Genomic DNA, 26834 nt, shown 5'->3' with positions numbered 1-26834 from the left:
TCTACCTCTTCCACTTTGAGGCTAAGGGCTTTAAGTTATTCCTCTGATCTTCTCAATGTACAAACTCAGTGGCTGGCACACAAATATCTATTAAAAACAAATGTCTGACTCGGAATAGTCAAAATCATGGAGACTGACAGTAGAATAGGGGTTGCCAGGCATTGTGAGGAGGAAGAAATGGGACATTACTGTTTAATGGGTATAGAGTTTCAGTCTTAAACGATGAAGATCAAATTCTGAAGATGGATAGTGGTGATAGATGTGTAACATTATGAATGTGTTTAATTTCACCAAACTAGACATATAAATATAGTTAGGATGGTAAATTTTATGTGTATTTTACCATGATCAAAAAAAAAATAATTTGTTTAAAATGACCATCTGATGATTTTTATGAAACAGACCATCTGGCATGCATTGGCTTTGCATGAACAAATACTGCCCTCTTCTGGTCTGGTGTATTACCACACCAAGGCCATGTATGAAACCAGTTTTCTAGGAATGAACCAATTTTAACACAGTGCTGATGGTTACAACTGTGTAACACTACCAGGTAGGCATAACATTCCAAAAGAGAAACTAGACACCTCAACTCAGCCTCAAAAATTAGCATTCAAGCAATTAACAGGAGTGATTTCAAAAAGAATTTAATGTAGAAATAATTTTTATCAGATGTGTAACATTAGTCAAATGAATATAAAAAATATTATTTGGACCTCTTTCAAATGGCCTGACCATTTTGAACTGGCAATATTTTCAGTCTCCTTTTAAATGTTGCTTATATACAAAACGATGCCTGAAGCTAAAATGGCTTTGGGAAACTTACCAATGTCATAGGCCATGAAGTCTGAAGAGAAGCATTTGGCACCATGGCTCATAGATGTGTCATTGTGTGTGTTTCCTCCAAACACCAGCATGGTTCCACTCACTATCACAGCTGTGTGCAAGTAACGGAAAAATCGGCTGTCCTTAAGAATGGTCCTTTTGAGTTTATTTAGAAATAATAAATACAAGGTTAGTTTTTAAAGACTATTTATCTATCTGCCAATGCAAGCACAACCATTTTACTAACCTCAGACCCAAATGTACAAATCTTTCCAGATGTTTCCCTACATATAAGTAACTTTTTCAACAATACATTTTAAAGACCATTAAGAATTTTGGCAAAATATATTAAGAACCTTAAATTCTTCATATCCTGTGGCTATATAATACCCAGTTTCTGGGCAGAAATTTTGTGAAATATAAACAGAAGCTTAATGCATAATGCTTTCTTAATAAGATAAAAACTACAAAGAAACCAAAACCTTCACCTGCACAATCTCAGCATACCCACAAAATGGAGTACTGCATAGCTACTAAAAATGATTATTTGTATCCGTATCCATAGCAGGGTATCAATATGTGAGGAAAAAGAAGAAAAACTATTGCTTTATAATTACATTATTTCATAACTCAGGTTTACATTTGTTAAAAAAACTCCAAGCATTTTCTAACCAACCTACTACAGATTACAGAATAATGCAACAAAATAAATACTAGCTACTTTATTATCCTCTATTTCCCAATTTCTCTATATACAATGCTGAACAAAATTATCTGCCAGGCATGAAAACAAAAAGCACAATATTTTCTCAACAATTGCCACTACAGAATTTATACCTTAAAGTGAAAGCTCAATAAAAAGTACCCACCACATCTGGGTATCCACATCATATCTGTAGAGATCATCTGCAAGCCGGTACTTATTGGCACTGAAAGCCTTGTAGCCACCATGAACGTATAGGGCCCTGGTCCTGTGGTCATAAACACTGCTGTGGCCGTAGCCCCCCTGCACAAGGGCACCCTGGGTGTGTAATATACTCCACGTGTTCTTATCTGAAAAAAGAAAAACAGTTAAGGGCAAGCATGGCAGGCTCCTCCTCTTTACTACTGAAAATGCCCAAAGAGCTTAGGGCATAAAAAGGGATTTCAGGAGACCTGATACATATAACTTTTTTATCTTTATATTTAAAAGAGAGCCACGTAAAAACTTATAACAAAACCATGTGGCCTAATTCCAGTCTGTTCTGTTCTGATGTTCTAATATGCCATGTAGACAAAGAATTAACTAAATTTGAAGACTTATAGGGCCAGGCAAGGTGGCTCACATGTGTAATCCCAGCACTTTGGGAGGCTGAGGTGGGAGGATCACTTGAGGCCTGCTATGTTGGCAAGCCTGGACAACATAGCAAGATCTCGTCTCTACCAAAACTAAAAATTAGCCAGGAGTGGTGGCACATGCCTGTAGTCCCAGCTACTAGAGAGGCTAAGGTGACAGGGTCACTTAAGGACAGGGCATCAAGGCTGTAGTGAGCTATGACTGTGCTACTGCACTCCAACCTGGGTGACAGAGCAAGATCCTGTCTCAATAGATAAAATAAAAAGACTCAGATTCCACTCAAAAGAACACTGAATTCCCTATAACCTTTGGTGACCAATATATAGATAAACTTTAAAGGCCTACTTTCACAAAATGTTAATTATAGCTGGTATTCTTACTGCACAACAATAGGTAGAATAAAATTTAACCAAAGAAAAGATCATATATTAAAGGGTAAATCATATTCCACTAAACCAGTCTCTGAAGGGCTAGGCAAATATTTCTTTTCTTCGATATTTGTTGTTTTGAATCATTTTTATTTATTTATTCATTTTAAACATCCAAAGCATTTTGTGTCATCTTTGGCTCCTTACCAAATTGACAGTGACAAATACATATTACATAGGAGCATCAATAATCTGCATTTCACTGGTAATATATTAATGTTAACTATGTTTGTTTGGTTTTTTATTTGTTTGTTTTGCGATTAGTTATCACTCTGTCCCCCAGGCTGGAATGCAGTGGTGCAATCTCAGCTCACTGCAACCTCCAACTCCCAGGTTCAAGTAATTCTCCTGCCTCAGCCTCCTTAGTAGCTGGGATTACAGGTGCCCACCACCATGTTGGGCTAATTTTTGTATTTTTAGTAGAGATGGGGTTTCACCATGTTGGCCAGGCTGGTCTTGAACTCCTGACCTCAGGTAATCCACCCACCTTGGCCTCCCAAAGTGCTAGGATTACGGGCATGAGCCACCACACCCAGCCCAACTTTTTCAAGATAAAGTGCTGAATCAAGATTAGGTTGAATCTTTCTAAAGAATCAAAATAATAAGCTTAGAGGTTTTAAATCTGATGTTCAAAAGACATCTACTAGAAAAGATATACCTACCCAAGTCATATTCCTGCACATTGCTTATATATCCATAGAGAGGGCAGTGACCAAAGATGACCAGCATGACCACCCGGCCATTCTTCAGTGTAACAATGTGTGCAGAGTGCCCAACCACTGCATACTGCTCCTTTGCCTTAGGGGTCAACAACACCCATGACTCATTATGAATGTGAAAAACTCTCAACTCATTGGTCACATTCCCTGTTGAATCAATTTTTCCTCCATACATGTAAATTTTATCCTAGGAAAAAAATGCAAACAAAATTCTTTAAAACATTGAAAAGATTAACTCTGAAAACAGAGAAGCATCAGTTCAAAAGCTTAATTATTATTCTCAGCTTAAAAAAGGTTAGTCAAGAAACTAAAAATAGAACTACCATATGATCCAACAATTTCACTACTGGGTATATATCCAAAAGAATTAAAGTGAACCCAACAAAGAGATATCTGCACTCCCATGTTAACTGCAGCACAATTCACAATAGCCAAAACATGGAATCAACTTAAGTGTCCACCAATGGATAATTAAAGAAAATGTGGTGTGTGTATAATATATAGGTATATACACACACACACACACATATATATATTACACACACACACACACACACACACACACACACAAACATACACACACACGCTGGAGTATTCAGCTGTTAAAAAGAATGACACCTGGTCATTTTGCAGCAACATGGTCTGAACTGGAGGTCATTATGTTAAGTGAAATAAGCCAAGCACAGAGAGACAAATCATGTTATCAATCATATGTGGGAGCTAAAAAAGTGGATCTCATGAAGATGGACAGTAGATTGGTGGTTACCAGAGGCTGGCAGGCTGGCAGGGGAGAATAAAGGAGGAGAAAAAGAATATAACTGCATTTATTACCACCAAACTGTACACTTAAAAATGGTAAAGATGGCACCATTATATATGTATATTTTACCTCAATAAAAAATAAATTAAAAAAATTTTAAGGGTTAGCAAAGGGCACCTTTCAGTGAATTACTAGGAAACAGATGAAAAAGAAAAAAGGGAAATAAAACTAATCATATTCTACATCTGTAGTACTTCACCATTTTTCTTGGACTTCCTCACATGAATCTGAATCTTTTACAGTATAAAATGACTTAGAAAAATAGTTGCCACTTCTTACCATCTATCTACAAAAATGAGGAAATGAAAATGATTATTCAGCCACATTACAATGTGGCTATTCTTAGCTAAACTCACTTATGAGCATAAAAGCTAATCTACACGTTTTAATCCATATCTTTAACCATTTAGTGCCATAATTATAATACCCCATTACAATTTAAAGCCATTATAATCTCAAGTTTAAAAAGTTTCCATTTTAATTTCTACTTATAACTTAGCCAATTATATAATGCCCACAATAAAAGGTTTTCCCCAATTAAAAACCAATACTTATGTAGCTTTTCAACTACATAATACATGAAGTAACTGAGGAAAAGTTGGGTTTCTTGCTTAGTACAGAGTGGAGATATTTTACCTTGTATAATGCCAAAGAATGACCATATCTAACAACCACACTGTTCACAGAACGGTTTAGTGGAAGCCACTCCCTAGAAGCAAGGTCATACCTACAAAACAAACAGATCATATTTTCACTCAACTAATAAAACAGAACATCTCATATTATTTCATTTGTGACACAATCCAGTTTGGAGATGCTCACTAAACCTACCATGGATGTAAGGGGGCACTTGTCACCTTTGCAAACAAACCTGACACCTGGGCCCACTGGGCAAGTGGTAACTCAGGAAGAGGAGCTGGACTACAAAATCCTGGGAAAAGAAAGGACTACAAATCTTCTGGAAGGTTCTAACACTTCCTGAAAACCTCTTAGGTACACAGTCTAAATCATTTAAAGGTTGAATTGTACTCAAGGGACTTAAAATTTTATTACAATAACTTTTGTTTCATTTTATCAAGAGAAAAGATGGGTATCAAAAAAGGGATGATAATCAGGCAAAAGAAAATCACTAATCTTTCCTTTTCTTTATCTAATTGACTAAAAATATATTTTCAAATGCCAGAATACCACTATAGCATTTCACTTGTACTATGAATATAAAGACCTTAAAATACAAAAATGCCAAAAAGAAAATAATTTATAATCCTGCCATGCAGTTTATACTTATTCATGCATTATTGAATAATCACATTCAGTATCTTAAAATACTCACTTTGAGTTTTTAAAAACTATACTGTTTTTATAAAAATCACACATGCCCATTATAAATAATGTAACCAATAAAGAATAAAGAGTTGGCCGGGCGTGGTGGCTCAAGCCTGTAATCCCAGCACTGTGGGAGGCCGAGGCGGGTGGATCACGAGGTCAAGAGATCGAGACCATCCTGGTCAACATGGTGAAACCCCGTCTCTANGGTTCAAGCAGTTCTCCTGCCTCAGCCTCCTGAATAGCTGGGACTACAGGTACCAGCCACTATGCCGGGCTAATTTTTGTAATTTTAGTGGAGACGGGGTTTCACCATATTGGTGAGGCTGGTCTTGAACTCCTGACCTTGTGAGCGATCTGCCCGCCTTGGCCTCCCAAAGTGCTGGGATTACAAGTGTGAGCCACCGCACCTGGCCTGCGGATGAATTTTTTAAAAATATCAATGAGAAAGAAGAAATCAAGTGTCTGTCTGACTTTCTGTTTTGTTTTTGAAATGCCGTGTCGCTCTGTCACCCAGGCTGGAGTGTAGTGGCATGATCTTGGCTTGCTGCAACCTCTGCCTCCTGAGTTCAAGCAATTCTCCTGCCTCAGCCTCCCAGATAGCTGGAATTGCAAGCGTCTGCCACCATGACCGGCTAATTTTATTTTTATTGTATTTTATTATATATATATATACATACACGCACACACACACAGAAAAAAAGACACACACACACGGAGTCTTGCTCTGTCACCCAGGCTGGAGTGTAGTGGCACAATCTCCGCTCACTGCAGCCTTCGCCTCCTGGTTTCAAGCGATTGTCGTGCCTCAGTGTCCAGAGTAGCTGAGATTACAGGCATGCCTTGCCACGCCCGGCTAATTTTTGTATTTTTAGTAGAGACGGGTTTCTCTATGTTGTACAGGCTGGCCTTGAACCTCTGATCTCAGGTAATCCACCTGCCTTGGCTTCCCAAAGTATTGGGATTACAGGCATGAGCCACCGCGCCCAGCCTTATCTGACTGTTACTGTAATCGTAGCCAATAAATATTCCTTTCTTTCTTCTTTTTGCTTTAAGCCTAGAAAGTTCTTAACTGAAGGGAAAATTTAGCAAGCAATTGAGTCAAAGGGTGTAGATTATACTCCAGTGGTAAATAAGGTAAGCAACTGGCAATGAAAGCAATCTCAAGCAAATAATGAGTGTTCCATGAACAAGATGCCTGAATTGAAAAACAGAACAAAACCAACCAACTAACCAAACAAAAAAACAATCCATGTATCCTAACTCAAATCCAAGGTGATTTGAGTCTGTACTTGCAACTGGGCAAAACATATGAATTTCAGTTGCCTTGGAGGCATCTGAAGGAAATGAGGTTGCACATAGATGAATCAGTTGTTTCTGGTATCATATTAGTGTGATTACATTTAGCTGCTATGTGCAAAACATTTTAGCAATTATTTAGGCCCAGGACATGGATTTTGTTAGTGGAACAACTCTGTAAACAGCTGGTTAGAATATTAATAATTTTAGGCTGGGTGCAGTGGCTCATGTCTGTAATCCCAGCACTTTGGGAGGCCGAGGCAGGCGGATCACTTGTGGTCGGGAGTTCAAGACCAGCCTCACCAACATGGAGAAACCCCCGTATGTACTATAAATACAAAATTATCTGAGCATGGTGGTGCATGCCTGTAATCCCAGCTGCTCGGGAGGCCGAGGCAGGAGAATTGCTTGAACCTGGGAGGCAGAGGTTGCGGTGAGTTAAGATTGTGCCATTGCACTCAAGCCTGGGCAACAAGAGCAAAACTTCATAAAAAAAAAAAAAAAAAAAAAGAATAAAGAGTTAAAAGTTTTTTTTAAAAACGATCCCACATTCCATGATCTAGAAATCAGTATCATTAAGTAAACATCATTCCAGACATCTTTCTATGCATGTAAGAGGATACTGTTAATAGAGTTAATTTTAATTTTCACAAAACAGAAAAAAAAATGGTATTTATATTTACCTTAAGTAAATATTTGCTGCTTTTCTATAAAAGTTTACCTGTATATTCCAAGTATTTTAAAAATTTTGAAAAATATTATCATATACAAGCAAAAAAAATAAGAAAGTTTATCACAATAGCAAAAAAGGAAACAAATGTCCATCCACTGAAAATCAATGAATATATGGTAATATATCCAGATAGATATAGAACAAGTATACAGAATGAAAAATATACTCCAGCAACATATGTCAACATAAATCTCAAAACAATGTTAAGCTAAAATAGCACACTGCAGAATATTGTTTCTATAGACTAAAAACAGAAAATTTATTCATTCTGCTATACTTTCATATATATGTAAATTATAATATATATATGTAAAGTATCACATGTATATGAAACTATGAACAACTGACACCAAAATAAGGATATAGGTTATCTCTGGGACTTTGGAGAAACATGGAAGGGACTTCAACTGTGTTAGCAGTGTTTTATTTTCTAACCCGGTGGTGAATGCATTGGTATTCATTAATTTTCTCTAAGCCTTTCCTTTGATCCTAAATATTTTATACATGATCTAAAGTAAATATTTTGTTATATTTTTGTCACCATTTGTTTGGTGACAACTATTAAATATGAATAGCATATAAATTGACATTGGCTATTATTTTACATATTTTTGGAATATTCCACACTTAAAAATACATGACAAATTATTTAGAGATTGAATTTAAAATTATATGCAATTTATTTTTGTAAAGAATTCACTAACTTCTTGCTTTAAAAGTTGAAAAATCTTAGCACTCACATTTCCTCTCATTTCTTCTTCCAATTTTTGTTATAAAAATTATACTACATTTGGTAACAGTAATTCCACAGTTATTTAGTCCTGAATTTTAGCTGAATCAATCTCCTCATAGTCCTTTTACCACAACTTCTCTTTCTTGAGCTCTTCAATTCTCCCCTGGGTTTCGCTGTCGAGTGGGTTTTTGTTTTGTTTTGTTTAAGTAGAGTTCGTAGTACTCTTTCCCTGAGTTCACTCCTGTTTGAGAATATCCACCTGCTAGCTTTACAGCAGAATGACACCTTAGCTGGGTATACTATTCTTGCTGACTATCCTTTCTTTCCTCCAGAACCTTGCAGATGTTGCTCTCTTGAACACTGCTGGTACTGAAAATGTTACGGAGAAGTCTGTGGCCAGCTTATTTCTCTCTTTTCTTCATGGTTTGCTTTTCTGCCTGGAAGCCTGAAGAATTCTGAATCATCCTCATTCTCTCTTCCTCTCTCCCTACCTGCAACCTCTATTTTTTAATGACATGATACTGTATTTTACTTCAAATAGAAATAAATCCAACCAGGAATATGATTTTATAAAATGGACTGCATACAACTGCACAAAGCTTTTGTGGAATTCTGGCTATGAAAGGTGTTTTCTGAGAAGGACTCATATAGCTTCCGACTACACATATACATACATCTTCCAACCACACATATATATACATACATCTTATGTTCAATCCAGAGGCTTGTAAGTTTAAAAGAGAAGACAGAAACAGAGGAAGCACAGAAACAGGTCTCCACATTTCTGTCAAAGGACACGGAGGGAGCCCAATCTATCTCTTAATGTATTTTGCTCCTCTTCTGTCAGTAAGTCAGACCAAGAGCTTGTCAGAGACACTTAGGTGCTGGCAGGTCCCCATAACCTGGCTAAGATGGACTACCAAAAGACACTTAAACAACATGCTGTTAATTATCTCTCAACACAGAGAAGCAAATGTAAGACAACAACAATACTGATAAAATAAAACATAAATTCTAAGTACCAGATAAACACTCCTTCTGGGAGCTGAATCCAAGATAATAGAATAGTGAACAACTGATTCAAAGACTTAAACAAGCAAATAAGCAAAGACAGATTTCAGGAATTCAGAAAAAGATATCTTCCATTAGAGTGATGGCACCTCCCTTGACCCCTTTAAGATGGCTGGCAAGCCAATAACCATCATGTACCACAGGGTACAGGTTTCAAACTCCATAATCGCCTGGTAGCCAACCCAGTCTGGCCACCTGAAGACCAAGGCAAAGGCTCCGTGGAGACTAGACATGACCCCAGACAGTAGGTAACACAGAACTACCGGAAGCTTCTCAAATAATAATTTGTCCTTTATTCCAAAAGTTTAATGACTTTATTTTTCTTGGATAGGCTCCAAGCACAAAAAATTCAATAACTTGATAAAATCAGGTTTTGTCATTGAGAAACTATAAAATTTTTCTGAAACACCTTGTGCTGTTTCAATCCATCTGTTACATGTGTTAGGTTATTTTCTTCAGTGACAGCAATTATATTTATATTTGATCACCTTCTGTCCTTCATGTGTTTTTTATTTTTTCTTTTTTCCACTACACTACAATTAACTCAATTAACCTGTCAGTAATTCAATTTTCATTATAATTTTTGCTATCTAATGTATTCATATTTCTTTAGGCCTACAGCCTCCCAATTCTTCTCACTGTTATTATCATCTTCTTGTCTTGTAGCTTTTTCTGAATTCAAATTCTCATTAAGTTGATCTGTAGCACGAAGCAGTTGGAAGGGATCTCCTTCTGCTCCTTTAAGCTGCTTTTCTTCCATGATGGGTTCTTGTCAGATTTTACAGGCTGCAGTCTTTCTGCCTCTTTATTTTTTCTTCATAGAATATTTGCACTAGCTACAATGCCACCTCTTTCATTTGTCTGAGGTTAGACATGGCTCTCCAGACATTTTATTTGCAAAGTGTGGGTGATTTCTTAATTCTGTTCCCACTGTATCTAAGACAAGTTTATCAAATTTCCATCCTTTCCATAGCTTTAGTGTGAGGGCTGGTATTTTATGTTCTATCTATTCTTCTGAAATCTAAGGAAATGTTGTGGTTCAAATAAGAGGGTGTACAGTCTATTAGGATAAAATACCCAGACTCTCCTCTCCTCTGAGATTTTGCTTGTGGTCTACAACAGTGCTCAGATCATACTTTAATTTAAATAGAAGCCCTGAGTCTTGGGTAGGGAATCAGCCACTTGGTCAATTTCTCCCCTTTTTACCTGATCCTCCCCCATAATTATGTCTCCTGCTCTTCAATTACCATCAAAAACAGTAATGCTCACTCAGTTTGCTTCCTTCTAGATTTTGGGCTATCACTGAGAATTATTAGAATCTACCCTAGTGTGGTTTCCGTGGGGTATGTAACAGGTCAGGTCACCTTGTTGTTCCCTGAGTCTGCTTTAACATTTATTGGATTTGCCAGGCACAGTGGCTCATGCCTGTAATCCTAGCACTTCGGGAGGCCAAGGCAGGTGGATCACTTAAGGTCAGGAGTTGGAGACCAGCCTGACCAACATGGAGAAACTCCGTCTCTAATAAAAATGCAAAATTAGCCAGGTGTGGTGACTATAATCCCGGCCATCTGGGAAGCTGAGGCAGGAGAAGGTGGAGGCGGAGGTTGCAGTGAGCCGAGATTGTGCCATTGCACTCCAGCCTGGGCAACAAGAGTGAAATTCTGTCTCAAACAACAACAACACAAACACATTTATTGGATTTGGTGATGCTACTTTCCTTATTTGGTTGACTGCTGACCGATTTCTTACTATTTTTCTTTTAAACTTAAAAAAAAAAAAAGCTCTTTTTTGCTCAAGAGAAGGAAATTTGGTAATCAAGTTTTAACTAACAATCTTAACCCAGGGGACCAAGACCACTTATTTCACAAGAGGACCATTGGGTAACAAAATGGGAACTGCTTTTTAATGCAATTAAAAAGTTTTAGGTTAAGAGGACTATGAGGAAAACAGACAGAAAGAGCAATTCCTAAAATACTTTTACGGAAGAGTGTAAATGACTATAAAATCTGTAATCTAAGTTCCAGAAACACTACTTCTAAAAAGAATCACTAAATTAACTTTTCATGAAAGTTCGTTACTTGGAACTATGCTAATATTTACATGAAACAAATAAAGCTACGGAAATTTATGTTTTGATCAAGTAGAAAAAAAAGTTATGATCTAAAAAATAATGTGGCTCATGAAGTATATCAGTCAAAAAAAAGTAATAGGTGACATTAATATTTCCAGGAACAGATGTTTGTGAAGGAAATAAACCATTCATTTACTCCCCCATTTATTTGATAAATACTTATCTGAGTACCTTCTATGAGCTAAGCTCTGAGTGCAGTGAGTAAACATGGTCCCTAACCTTGAAGAACTTGGCAAAGGCAGACAAGGAGCAAGTACAACAGCATGCACAGGTATAACCAAAAATGACAAACACTGCTATAAAGAAAACAAAGACTATAGAAAAGAACAGGGAGAAATGTCTGAATTGGATAGTCAGAGAAGGTCCCTCTGTGGGACAACCACACTGAAATCTAAAGGGTGAGAAGACACCAGCCCTAAGGCCCAATAGCAGGAACAGTCTAGACCAAGAGAACAGCAAGTGCACAGGCCCTTAAGGTAATGACGTACACTGTATGTTCTGGGTAAGAAAGCAGGCTGGTGGGGCAGGAGTGCTGTGAATGATGGCAGGAGAGGAAAAGACTGAGTCTGGGAAGGTAAACAGTGGTCACATCATGCAGGGCCATTAAATCCAAAGGGAAGAAACTGATGGGTTTTAAGTTGGAAAAAATATGATTTATACTGTTTAAAGGTACCCCAATTCATGTTTAGCAATCTGATTAATAGGAATAAATGAAAATAAACAGATTTGATAGAAATCTACTGCTGAAGATTAAGAGAGAACGGCAAGCTGTACATAAAGATAAAAGAAAAAATATGACAAATATTTGGTGACAGAGTTGAGGGAGCTTAATATGAAATTATGGTATGAGGAGGAAAGGATGGGGAAATATTAAAAGACTCCCAGATTTCTTGCTTCAAGAGAGAGGGAGGATGTTAGGGTAAAATCATATAATGGTAAATATGTACCTTTCATACTATCTCCTAGTATAACAGCAGGAAAGCACAATCACTTTCATGCCTTTAATTTTACCTTCTCTTCTCACGGTGGCAGCACTAGAGATCAGAGCTAAAAGTAGAGCTAACAAGATTTGACATATCGTGTCAGACAGATACTGGCGTAGTCCTCATGATCTCCACCTCCTGGTGTTCATACTCACGTACAATCCTCTCCCCTAGGAGGTAAGCAGGATCTACGACTTCCTTTTAACCAACAGAATATGGCAAAGATGATAAGATATCGTTTCTGTGACATCCATCCTGCTAGCAGACTCAGTCTAGAGTCTCTCCTTGTAGCCTGTTGAAGTAAGCAGCTATACTGGTGAAGACCAAGTGACAAGAAACTGGGTGGCGTCTAGGAACTGAGGCAAGTTCTAGGAGCTGAAGGCAGCCTCTGGAAGTTGAGGACAGCCTCCAATCAATAGCCAGCAAGAAGCTCGGACTCTCAGTTCTATAACCACAAATTGATTCTGCCAGCAACCTGATTGAGCTTGGAAATAAGTACTTCCTCACTCAGGCCTGTAGAAGAGAATGCAGGCAGCTGACACCTTGACTACAGAGGACTCCTGACCAACAGAAATGGTGATAATAAATGCAAACTGTTTTAAGCTGCTAAGTTTGTGTAATTTGTTATGTAGAGAGAGATAACTAATAAATATACCAATACAGGGTGTGAAGAAACAAGAAGTCACGGATGACCCAAGATTTCTGCCTTAAATAAATAGAAGGATGAAGTGGCCATTAACTGAGATAGGGACATCTGGGGGAAAGAGCAGCCTTGAGAAAAAATGAGTATGGGACATGCTGAGCATAAGATACCTAGTACACAGCCAGAAGGTTGAGCTGTCAATTTAAGAGCTGGAGATAGAAGCTCAGGTAAAAAGTATAGACTGCAAATACAAATTTGGGAGTCACCAAGTACAAAGGTCAAGATATTAAATGAGGTCACTAAGAGAGTACATAAACAGACAGGGGGACCAGGGCTAAGCCCTGGTCTGACATCATGCAGAAGTCAGTCAGCTGAGGAGGAACGAGCTAAAGAGGCAAAGAAGGAATACAGAGTTAAAAATGTATACACACACATATATATATGTATCTCAGGGGATGTGGCATCCTGGAAGCCAACTAAAGAAAGTGTTTAAAAGAGGAGGGAAGGATTAACTGTATCGACTGTTGGTGCCAGATCAAGTAAGATGAGAACTAAGAATGGAAAATTAAAAATTCAGCTCCTAAGTCACACTAGCCATATTTCAGGTTTGAAATAATGACACTTGGCCAGTGACACGACAGAGTAAATACAGAACATCTGCATCATGCCTGTAACTTCTATGAGACAGCAATGAGCTACAGAAAAGAAGACAATAAGGGGGCACAGTTGTAGGTGATGGGGAAATGCGGTGGCAGGAGTTTGTGGAAGCTGTTTTCTGACCTTTATCTCCTCTATCTTTCAAAAGAGAAGCAGGAAGCAAGGCCATTACCTGAGAATGAAAACAGAAGAAAAGGTGGTAGGAATTTGAAAAATAAAAGATGATATGAGAGTTAAGAAGGAGAACAGGAAAGGGAGTGACAAAGAATCAATGGATTATGGACCCCTGTAGGGAACAAAGACTGTTAGGGTATTAGAAAGATCTGAGAAGACTGGAAAGTGGCTCAGGTAAGATCCCCTGCAAGCAGAGCTGGGGATGGGGATTCCTATACGAGTGACTTACTGAGGGAATGCTCTCTTGACAAACATCAGGAAGTGAGACAAGCAAGGTACTCAGAAGAAGGAGGGGACAAGCAAAAAGGTGGTCTCAGCTGAAGTGTAGCTTTGGCCTGATCCCAAGGGGAGCTCTGGAACATGAGTTTCCCATGTAGAAGCAGGGTCAGACTCATGTACCTCCATCCAGCCAGTCAATGGCTGGGGGCCAGGGTGACCAACCATCACATTTCATCCAGTACTGAGAGGTTTCTTGGGATACAAGACTCAGTGCTAAAACTGGGAGAGTTGCAGGCAAACTGGTTGGTCTCTATACTAACAGCTATCCTCGGGATACGGCATTGTATTCTAGGTGTTCCTGAATAAGACAGCTCCAATCTGCTGAGAGAATTCTTCAGAGAAGGGTCAGCTATGAATTGACAACAGCCAATCTTCATAGCAGGTTGGGTGTACCAGCCAGTCAAAGATAAAGAGATTTGGGCAAGGCAACAGCAGTGTCCACCACAGAAGAAGGTAGTTGGAATGTGGAACGTTTAGAAATGAGATTATGGAGGGGCTGCACTTACTGATAATGACACAGTCTAGGAGATGCCCACACAAATGACTTGCTGGGTAGAGTCTGGAAAGACAGCATGAGCCCCTGAACAACTCTGGGGCTTTCTCTGGGTTGTTCAGCCAAGAAAGAATAGAGACTGACAGCTCTCTTTGCCCCAGAGGAAAGGGGGATATGTAAGAAAAGCTCTGTAGAGACCCAATCTCCTAAGAGATCTCTGGGTACCACCTGTGCCACCCCCAGTGCTGGCAAACAGCTCTTCTGATGAAAAACATGAAAATGTCTAAAATCTGTGTAACTAAAAACTGAAATAAGATATGACTTTAAATTCATATTCAAGAAAGCATTTGTGTTCCAAGCAAAGAAAATAGTTTGAATCTATGTATGGGGAAAGAGAAGAACCTGGAAGAACACTAACCTGACTTGAACATTGCTGCAGTCTCATCAGAAATTAAAGGGCTTGAACTAAGGCAGCAGCAATGGGAATATAGATCAGGCCAGTTCAATTCTAAGCAAAAAGAACAAAGCCAGAGGCATCAGGTTTACCGACTTCAAACTGTTACTACAGGGCTACAGTAACAATAAGAGCATGGCGCTAGTACAAAAACAGACACAGACCAATGGAACGGAAGAGAGAGCCCAGAAATAAGGCCTCACACCTACAACCATCTGATCTTCAACAAGCAATGGGAAAAGGACTCTCTAGTCAATATGTGGTGTTGGACAGCTGGCTAGCCATACGCAGAAGATCGAAACTGGACCCCTTCGTTATGTCATATACAAAAAACAACTTAAGATGGATTAAAGACTTAAATGTAAAACCCAAAACTATTAAACCTCTGGAAGATAACCTCGGCAATACCAACCTGAACATAGGCATGGGCAAAGATTTCATAACAAAGACACCAAAGGCAATCCCAACAAAAGCAAAAATTAACAAGTGGGCTCTAACTAAACTTAAGAGCTTCTGCACAGCAAAAGAAACTATCAACAGAGTAAACAGACAACCTACAGAATGGGAGAAAATTTTTGCGATCTATCCATCTGACAAAGGTCTAATATCCAGCATCTATAAGGACCTTAAACAAATTTACAACAGAAAAATTAAACATTAAAAAGTTGGCAATGGACATGAACAGACACTTCTCAAAAGAAGACATATATGTGGCCAACAAACATATGAAAAAAAGCTCAATATTACCGATCATTAGAGAAATGCAAATCAAAATCACAATGAGAGGCCATTTTATACAAGTCAGAATGGCTATTATTAAAATGTTAAAAAAAATAACAGATGCTGGCAAGGTTGCAGAGAAAAGGAAACATACACTGTTGATGGAAGTGTAAATTAGTTCAATCCTGTGGAAATATGTGTGGCAATTCCTCAAAGAGCTAAAAGCAGAACTACTATTCAAACTAGCAATCCCATTATTGGGTATATACCTAGAAGAATATAAATCATTCTACCATAAAGACACATGCACACAAATGTTTACTGCAGCACTGTATGTAACAGTGAAGATGTGGAATCAACCTTAATGCCCATCAATGACAGATGGGTACAGAAAATGTGGTACACATACACCATGGAATACTATGCAGCCATAAAAAGAATGAGATCATGTCTTTTGTGGGAACACAGATAGAGCTGGAGGCTATCATCCTTAGCAAACTAATGCAGGAAGAGAAAACCAAATACTGCATTTTCTCACTTACAAGTGGGAGCTAAATGATAAGAACTCATGGACACAAAGAAGGGAACAACACATACTGGGGCCTATTGAAGGGTAGAGGGTGGAAGGAGGGAGAGGAGTCGAAAAAATAACTATTGGGTACTAGGCTTAGTACCTCGGTGATGAAATAAATCTATACAACAAACCCTTGTACCCTGAGTTTACCTGCATAACAAACCTGCACATGTATCACTGAACCTAAAAGTTAAAATAAATAAATTTTTTTAAAAAGAGCCTGTGCCAGTTTTACTTGAGAGACATTTTGAAAGTGAATCTACTGATTTTGATGACCTACTGACTAAACAAAAAAGAAGGAAAAGGGGAATTGAAAAAGGACTTCACGATCTCAGCTTAATCACCTGGGGAAAACAAATCAGGATTAAGGGCAGGAAAACAAATGTAAGGTAATTTCAGAGCATCCAGTTTAGAAATGTAGGATTATTAGTATTAAAAATGATGGTCTACACATGGATACTAGGAGGGGAACAACAGACACTGGGGCCTACTTGAGGGTGGAGGGTGGGGGGAGGAAGAGGAGTAGAAAAAATACCTATCAGGTAAAAATACTATGCTTAATACCCAGGCAACGGAATTATCTGTACACAAAACTGCCATGACACAGTTTACCTACATAACAAACCTGCACATGTACCCCTGAATCTAAAAGTTAAAAAATAAACAAAAATTTTAAAAATGATGGTCTTCCAGAGGGAGTTTGTTTTCCTCTAACATGTGTGAATTTTGAGAGAGGTTGTATGGATATATCAAGAAGAACATATACAGAAAACCTGAAGTATGCTTTCAAATCCTTTTCAAATGGAGAATATTAAAGAGATGTAATGCACATTCCATCTAATTTTCAGACTTTTTAGATCATACTTTTGGTACAGATTCCTAAAATTGTGCCAGTAAAGAAACTTTAGGCATTATGAAGCCCACTCCCCATCTCATCATCCCTCATTTCACGGGTAGAAAAGAATCCGCAAAACTATCCCTTGCCTGGTGGTAGAACAAAACTCCCAATTAAAAAACAGAGACAGGTAAGTGCATTTTGCACATACCACTCACAAATTTTTGGTGTGTTCTTCTAATTTTCCAAAAGTTATTTTGTTATGTTACTTGTTTCAACAATTAAATCTAATTTTAAAAACTCAAGAGAAGAAGGAAAGAAAATCCATTGTATTTACCAGCAGTTTTGCTATTTTCATGCTTTCTTCTTCCTAATGTTCCAAGATTCCTTCTTTTATCATTTGCTTTCTGTTTAGAGAACTTCCTTCATTATTCTTTTAGGAAAAGTATGCTGGCAACAAATTACCTTAGTTTTTCTTCATCTGAGAATGTCCCAATTTCCTCTTCTTTCCTGAAAGATATATTCACTGAATATAGAATTCTTCACTGGCAATCCTTTTCTTTCAGCACTTCAACAATGTTGTCCCACTTCCTTCTGACATCCATGGTTTTGGACAAGAAATTCGTTGTCATTTGAATTCATTTGTTCCTGTAAGTGTAAGTTCTCTCACTTACGTTTTGGAGTTTTTCTTTCTCTTTAGTTTTCAGAAGTTGGGCTCTGGTAAGTCTTGGTGTCTATTCTTTGGGTTTATACTATTTGGAGTTCACAAGGATTCCTGATTCTGTCAGTTCAGGTCTTTTGTCACATTTGGAAAATTTTCAGCCATTATTTCTTGAGGTGCTTTTTCAGACATACTCTCTCTCTCCTCTCTTTCCAGGAGTCCCCCAGGGAGAGAAATGTTGGGGTTTTTTGTGACAGTCCCACAGGTCTCTGAGGTTCTGTTAATTTTTTTAAAAATCTATTTTCTGTCTGTTCCTGAGACTGAGGAATTCCTAATGCTCTGTCTTCAAGTTAACTGATTGTTTTCTCTGTCCTCTCCATTCTGCTGTGGAGCCCATCCACCGAGATTTGTCTTAGTTTTTGTCTTGTATTTTTCAGTTTTAAAAGTTCAGCTTCAAAAATAAAAAATAAAAAAAACTTCCACTTGATTCTTATCTTCTATTTCTTTGGTGAGGCTTTTTCTATTTTTCATTTGCTTCCAGTGTGCCCAGAACTGCTCATCAAAGCATTTTTATGATGGTGGCTTTAAAATCTCTGTCAAGACGATCCTGACATCTATGTCATCTCCATGTCAGTGGCTCTTTTGATTGTCTTGTCTCATTCAAGTTGCAATTTTTCTAGCTCTTGGCATTACCAATGATTTTCAATTGAAACCCAAACATTCTGGGTATCACGTCATGAGACTCTGGATCTTATTTAAATCTTCTGTTACAGCAGTCCTCCTCTGACACCACCCCAGTGGGGATGGGAAGATTGGCCGCTTACTGCGATTACTGCCAGGTGGGAAATGTCCAGGCTCCCCATGTGGTCTCCGCCGATGTTATAAAGGTGAGGGACGGCTCAGTATGGCCTCGTCTCCACCAGTAAGGAAAGTCCCAGCCCCTTACTTGGTCTTCTCTGACACTACCTTGGGAGGGGTACTGGAATCCCTTACTACATTCTGGCAAGGGTAGAAATTTAGGCTCTCTCTTCAGACTGTGCTGGTGTGTATGGAGATGGGACCATATTTCTATGGTATGTGGGTGAAGTACAGCAGTTATTGTCCAAAAGTTTTCTGTCTTGCTATGCTGCCCCTTTCCTGGCCCTCAAGCTAGAGAAAACATGCTTTTTCTGGGGCTTTTTCAGCTTGTGTCTTGTGACATTTCCAGACTGCCAGCCTCCCCTAAATCACATGTAGGACATATGAGGCAAAAAGAAAATCCCTGGAACTCACTGCTGTTTATTCTTTGCACTCTAAAGTCCCTAGCTGGACTGTCATCTTCTCTCTAACTCTCAGAGCTCTCACTTGTTTTATATATAGTGTCCAGGATTTTTAACTATACTTACCACAAAATGTGGGAAAAGTGACCTTCATTCCTTTTTATTTTTGAGACAGAGTTTCACTCTGTTGCCTCGGCTGGAGTGCAGTGGCGCAATTATGGCTCACTGGAGCCTTAACCTCTCAAGCTAAATAGATCCATCTCAGCCTCCCTAGTAGCACAGACTATAGGCACACATCACCACGCCTGGTTAATTTTTGTATGTTTTGTAGAGATGGGGTTTCATCATATAGCCCAGGTCTCAAATTCCAAGACTCAAGTGATCCACCTACCTCAGACTCCCAAAAGTGCTGGGATTACAGGCATAAGCCATGGAGCCCTGCCTTCATTTATAATTTTAAAGAATTTCCTCCTTTCATATTCTATTTCTAAAGTAGTAACTACTGTGTTTATTTACTCTGTGTCCTTCTAGGTTTCTCTTTAATTCTGAATTTCTAAAATTTTTAAATTCTGTCAGAACTTCAATCACCTCACTTATAAATTTTAAGTTCTGATTATACTGTTTTTTCATACATCATTTTATTTTTTAAAAATATTTATTTATTTATATATATATATATTTTAAGACCCAGTTATGAGACTGGCTAATTTTTGTATTTTTGTAGAGATAGGATTTTACCACGTTGCCCAGGCTGGTCGCAAACTCCTGGCTCAAGCAATACACCTGTGTGGCTTCCCAAAGTGCTAGGATTACAGGCATGAGCCACGGCACCCTGTCTCTTTTTTTTTTTTTTTTTTTTTTTGAGACGGAGTTTCGCTCTTGTTACCCAGGCTGGAGTGCAATGGCGCGATCTCGGCTCACCGCAACCTCCGCCTCCCGGGTTCAGGCAATTCTCCTGCCCTAGCCTCCTGAGTCGCTGGGATTACAGGCACGCGCCACCATGCCCAGCTAATGTTTTGTATTTTTAGTAGAGACGGGGTTTCACCATGTTGACCAGGATGGTCTCGATCTCTTGACCTCGTGATCCACCCGCCTTGGCCTCCCACAGTGCTGGGATTACAGGCTTGAGCCACCGCGCCCGGCAGCACCCTGTCTCTTATATCATTTTCTTATTGTACTGTAGCTTGTTTTGGAATACTGAGTTAAAATTTTCATCAGTTTTGTGAGTGTTAATGCTTTCATGTATGAAGAGGTTTGTTCTACTCTGTGTTCTCTATTTTTAAAAAATCACTTTCTATGAGATTTGATCTTAATATTCTTCTGTTGCTCAATTTGAAATGAAAGTATTTTTCTCTGAGCTTTTACAAGAAGGCCAGGTGTAGTACAGGTTTTCTAACTTCTCAGCTCTCAAACTCACTCTTCCATTGTTGCAATATACTGTTCAAATATAGGGCAGTATACTTGAGACTGCCTGGCTCTGTTCCCTCTGACTGTTATTTCAACTTTACTTTGTCCCTATTGTCCCTGTCATGCTCAATTTGAATTCTACTTCCAGCAGTTCTTCCTCAGTGTGAAGCTTTCTCCTTCAAAGATACTTTGGCTGGTTTATTCTGAGAAGAAGTAAGGTATAAACTGCTCCAGCCCCTTCAGATACTACTATGGATACCCTGAGTTCACCTTGTTACTAGAATATACAAAACTCTTTCCAATTCCAGCTGTTTTCAATCAGTTTGTTGGGCTTTTGAGTGAGAATCTTCTGGATCCCATTGGTGTCCCCATTGCTCCCCTCTGCTCACTCCTGCACAGATGCTGATATCACACAAGTCTTACGGCTATCAATGATTTAGCCTCACCCATTCATACAGTTACCTTCTGACCAAGTTTTTTTTTGTTTTTGAGACAGAGAGTCACTCTGTACCAAGGCTGGAGCACAGTAGCATGATCTCGGCTCACTGCAACCTCTGTCTCCCAGGTTCAAGCAATTCTCCTGCCTCAGCCTCCCAAGCAGCTGAGACTACAGGTGCCCACCACCACACCTGGCTAATTTTTGTATTTTTACTAGAGATGGGGTTTCACCATGTTGGCCAGGCTTGTCTCAAACTCCTGACCTCAAGTGATCTGCCCACCTTGGCCTCCCAGAGTGCTGAGATTACAGACATGAGCCACTGCGCTTCACCTGACCATGTTTTCTTATAGATGTTGCTCATGTTTCTATGAATTTCCTAGACTAGTTATGCGATGTGTTTTAATGACTATGTTTGGGGGGATGCAGAAACTAGGCCAACACGGCCATATATTTCCAGAATCCCTTAATTAACAGATGCTAATTTTCTGACAACCTTCATTAACAGAAAATACCTAGAAAAAAGTTCCAAGTCATAAAATCAGCAAGATTAAGTGTTTATAAATTTTTTTCTACCAGTCCATCTCCATAGCTAATTCCACCGTGACAACATATATTCTCCCCTCCAAATGAGTAGCATGGGATCAGCAAATAGATCTGGAACCCTGGGACATATTAGACAATGGTGTAATTTCCACTAGCAAACTATAAATTAAAACCACTTCACCTTTGGAACTATTAATTAAATTAAAAGATAAAATAATCCCCTACTTAGATAGAAACTACTACATATATCCTTAAAGCAAAACATCAGAGACAGTATTTGAAAAAGATGAATTATTGCTTATCATGACAATGAATTTTCTGTAGCACTCCATTTTAAAAACTCAGCATATGTCAAAATAATTTGAAAGACTACTACCAAAATATTAACAGGGATTATCCTTAAGTAGCAGAATTACTGGTGATTTATTTTTGTTTATCAGTGCTTTATAAATTTTCAAAATAAAAAACTAAGCTTCTTGCATAAATGTTTAAAACAACTTACGCTAGAACCATGTTATAATCTGAGTGGTTGAACATATATCCTCCAACAACCCACATAATGTTTCCATTGACCACAGCTTTATGAGATGCTCTGGGGAGCTTTAAGTTAGAATATTCCTCTCGAGTCCAAAATGACTGGTTAGCTGGTACAGGAAATGAACATCCAGGACCTAATAAAAACATAATGAATTAGCTTCAAAAAATACAGATTTAAAGCTTACTGCATTTCAAGTTTTAATCATCTAAATGTAACAAATAGTTAAATAATACTTAGTCTTTCGTTTAGCATTTAAACATCAGACAAATCCCTTTAATTTTTATTTTAATTTATTCGGGGTATTGACCAAGGGTAAATCACATACTTTCTAATGATAACTTGACTATATTCAGGTTAGGTTTTTTTTTTTTTTTGGTAATGAAATACTTGCTTAAGCAACACACAGGAGAAAGTCCTGCTAAATAAATTATTAATTCACATGAAAAGTCCTAAGGATAAAATATATAGTTGTTCCTCAATATCCACAGAGGATTGGTTCTAGGACCCCCTCAGTACCAAAATCCACAGATGCTCAAAGTCCCTAATACAAACTAGTGGTGTAGTACTTGCATATAACCTACACACATCCTGTCATATACTTTAACTCACCTCTAGATTACTTATAATACTTAACACAATGTAAATGCTATGTAAATGGTTATTTTCATATGTGTATCTTTTATTTGTATTATCTTTTTCTTTTTTTTTTGAAACAGAGTCGCACTCTGTGGCCCAGGCTGGAGTGCAGTGGTATGATCTCAGCTCACTGCAACCTCCGCTTCCAGTGTTCAAGACATTCTCCTGCCTCAGCCTCCTGAGTAGCTGGGGTTACAGGCGCCTGCCACCATGCCCAGCTAATTTTTGTATTTTTAGTAGAGACGGGGTTTCACCATGTTGCCCAGGCTGGTCTTGAATTCCTGACCTCAGGTGAGGGGCCCGTCTTGGCTTCCAAGTGCTGGCATTATAGGCATGAGCCACCATGCCCAGCCTGTATTATATTTTATTGAGTTTTTTCTGAATATTTTCTACATGTGGTTGTTTGACTCTACAGATGTAGAACCTGCGGAGATGGAGGGATAAGCGTGATAACTAGACCTGGGAGTAATCATACAAACTATACATCTTCTGGTAAATCAGGAAACTCAAACAAATTGAAGAGACAGACTCCATTCTTGGGAAGTTTGGCTTCTGCTGCAATATTTGCATAATGGTAGATACTGAAACGCTTCAATTATTAATTCTACAAAAACCCAACACTAAGGTATGTAAACAAGCACATTTCCTTTCAAAATAAAGAGGTTCTGAGGAAGGAGTAAGTTTACAAAGAAAATCACTAAATAAAATCACTAACAGTTACTATCACCCACCCCTTAAAAAAATTCCCCAAAAGCTTCTTTAATTATTTATGTATTAGATAATGCTATTAGCTAACTTGTTTAAGATTCCAATATATAACTGACTCCAATTTTCTCTGAACTTAGAATGTGTTTCTGAGGCAATATCATCATTGTCAGCTCTTGTCCCATCTCCCAGCTTGGCTCTCTGCTACATCCTTTCATGGGTGAGACCAAGTTCTTCAACTTTCACAAACAGGATGCAAAAAATGTCCTACCCTCCATAACTCAAGAGACCACAACCACACATGGATGAAACTGAAATTCAGGCTAATGCCCTTTTGGGCCTTAGCCCACCTGCACCCAGGTGAATAAATGTAAAACAAAAAAATGAAATTGAAATTCATAAGCAGCTGGATAGAGGGATGTTTCAAGTTTAACTACTACCTGGTATTTGATTAACATAAATTATATGGGTGCTAAGAATGAAGTCAGCCTATAATTTATTTAACTGGGAATGTTCTATAAATTTAAAGAAAAATAAAAATGAAAGAGGCTCCTACCCTGCCAGTCTGAGAAGCAGGAGCATCCTCTGACATCACTTGAATTGCAGACACCTCGATGAGGAAAACCACAGTTGTCTGTACAGTGAGGAATGTCACATGCTTCACCTTTCCAGTTTTCAGAACATTCACATTCAACAGTGTTGCTGCTATTATTGATCTTACACTCTCCTCGGCCTGAGCAATTATTTGGACACATGTCATAACTGTAAAAATAGGAGGGAAAATTACATTAACACAAGGCAGATTAACTTAGCAGAACTTCCTCCCACACAGGTTTAAGAATCTCGCTGTCTCAGTTCATTCACAAGCATAACTGCAGTACTTAAGGATTTAGCCCAAATGGGTTTGCGCAACACTGTATAGCTATAGCCTCAGGTACAAGTAATAAAATCAAATCAACCCTGCTGGATTCTCGTAATTAAGAGGATAACAAATAAGTCAAAGAAATTACAAGGAGGAAGGAGATTTGTGCAGAACTGTTAGCTCCTCAAGGGTGGGATGACTATCCTATTCTTGGTAGCCTGCTAATGATAAGCTTTATAGAATTGCTGAATTCATGCTTGGAAGTTTGGGAAGGAAAAGAATAAAACAAACTGCCAACAATAAACTACCATCCTCATGGTACATATTCCTCTACATAGTCTCTGAAAATTTGTATTTAATAAAATTTAAGGTTACTGCCCAGATTGGTACATTTAAAACTCCTTAGTAATTTTATCTACTCATTTCAGATGGAAGAAGGAGGGCTAGTTTAACTTAATGGAAGAAATGAACTATGGCCAGGCGCAGTGGCTGACGTCGTAATCCCACCACTTTGGGAAGCCAAGGTGGGCCAATCACAAGGTCAGGAGTTTGAGATCAGCCTGGACAACATGGTGAAACCCCATCTCTATTAAAAATACAGAAAATTAGCTGGGCATAGTGGTGAGTGCCTGTAATCCCAGCTACTGAAGAGGGTGAGGCAAGCAGAATCACTTGAACTCAGGAGGCGGGGGTTGCAGTGAACCAAAATCAAGCCACTGTACTCCAGCCCAGGTGAAAGAATGAGACTCAGTCTCAAACAAACAAACAAAAAGAACTGAACTATAATGCATCTCATAATAACATAACTTAAGATAACTACTGACAGTGCTTTGAAACAATGTAATTCAGAATTTAAAGGGGGGTGATAATGGACTATATCAAGGTACTTTAATGAGTATAGATTTCTTCTACTATTCAATACATGACAACTACTACTATTTGTTGAGCTGTACTTTGTAAAATTCCAATGTTTTTATCCATTAGCAGAAAAGTCCCTGTCCTCTAGGAGAAGTTCAATGGCAGCAACACCTGGGTTAAAACTGTGGTCCCACCACTTACTGTGACAATCTACCTAACCTTTTCTTGCCAGTTTCCTCAATTATAAATGACTAAAAAAACAGAGCCCAGACCTCACTGAATTTATAGAAGAACTTTAAATGAGAAAATTCATGTAAACTGCCTGACGCTATGCCTGGCACATTGTAAGCCCTCGATCTATGTTAGCCATCATTGCTGTTAAAACACAGTGGATAGTCTTCTGAATGAAATCACAAATACTAGACTTAAGTATCTTACCTGTAAGTAATATTAAATCCAGTCAAATTATAAGCAGCATCACTAAAAAAATGCAGCAGAGCATAGCCTGATGTGGCAACAACCTCAGGGACAGTCTCATTGCCATCTCTCTCAGGAACAATGAGGCCACTGAAATGAAAGCACACTTCTTACAGAGGGAAGCACAAGTACAAATATGTCAAATTGTAGCAGACACAAATTAAAAACAAATCCAACCTTTTAATTTGAAAACCACATCCAGGAAGAGAGGCAAATTCCTGTGATAAATATATAGTGCTACCCTATTAGTTCTGGATCCTCTGAGGAACAGATCTGAATCTTTTGCTAGGCTTCCTTTATTCTGAGTCATATTTCTAATAAGATTTGAAATCAATGGTCCTATTCTAATGCAACTTTTATAGTGCCCCTTTGAAAAAATAAACCTCTACAATCATGTAAGGTAACAAATTTTATGAGTTATGAATACCACATATATATTGCTGAAAGACGTGAGTTTTTTTTTTTTAAGGTGTGCACTTTTATTCAACTGGTCTCAAGTCAGCGTACAGGTAAGCCCTGGCTGCCTCCATCTACTCCCAGGGAGACCAAAAGCCTTCATACATCTCAAGTTGGGAGACAAAAAAGGGGGAGCCACAAAGGCTAATCTTTCAAAATAAAACAAAACAAAAAAGTATTAAGGCAAAGATTAAAAATCTTTTGCATTACATAATTTACACGAAAGTGAGACAGAGGTTCACGCTTGTCGCCCAAACTGGAGTGCAGTGGTGCGATCTCAGCTCACTGCAACCTCTGACTCACAGGTTCAAGGGATTCTCCTGCCTTAGTCCTCTGAGTAGCTGGGATAACAGGCACCTGCCACCATACCAGGCTAATTTTTTTGTATTTTTAGTAGAGACAGGGTTTCATCATGTAGGCCAGGCTGGTCTCAAACTTCTGACCTCAGGTGATCCGAACGCCTCGACCTCACAAAGTATAGGGATTACAGGCATGCGCATCGCACCTGAGATATTTTATATAAAATATTTATATAAAAATATGAAGAAGCTAGATAACAAACACCCATAACCCCAACACTGTTAGCATTCTGATGAATTTCCTTGCCTAATTGGTATTATTTACACTGTATATTCTATTTTACAAATAAAATATATGCATTTTCGCCGGGCGCGGTGGCTCAAGCCTGTAATCCCAGCACTTTGGGAGGCCGAGGCGGGTGGATCACGAGGTCAAGAGATCGAGACCATCCTGGTCAACA

General features: G+C 38.5%; 1 protein-coding gene across 1 annotated transcript in view; it reads right to left on the bottom strand.

The window, feature by feature from the left end:
- Positions 1-26834, bottom strand: part of ATRN (attractin) — a 163190-nt gene that overhangs the window by 84788 nt on the left and 51568 nt on the right. Inside the window, exons 4-10 of the mRNA XM_017504810.2 lie at positions 25580-25708; positions 23978-24183; positions 22045-22213; positions 4765-4855; positions 3252-3495; positions 1695-1878; positions 827-981 (exon numbers count right to left, since the gene is read on the bottom strand). Of these exons, the coding sequence (XP_017360299.1) occupies positions 827-981; positions 1695-1878; positions 3252-3495; positions 4765-4855; positions 22045-22213; positions 23978-24183; positions 25580-25708 (1178 nt within the window). The remainder of the gene's footprint in view (positions 1-826; positions 982-1694; positions 1879-3251; positions 3496-4764; positions 4856-22044; positions 22214-23977; positions 24184-25579; positions 25709-26834) is intronic.

This window comes from Cebus imitator, unplaced genomic scaffold, assembly GCF_001604975.1.
Source record: "Cebus imitator isolate Cc_AM_T3 unplaced genomic scaffold, Cebus_imitator-1.0 Scaffold328, whole genome shotgun sequence".
NCBI lineage: Eukaryota > Metazoa > Chordata > Mammalia > Primates > Cebidae > Cebus > Cebus imitator.
The sequence above is the reverse complement of the archived record's forward strand: the minus strand, read 5'-3'. Positions and strand labels throughout refer to the sequence as shown.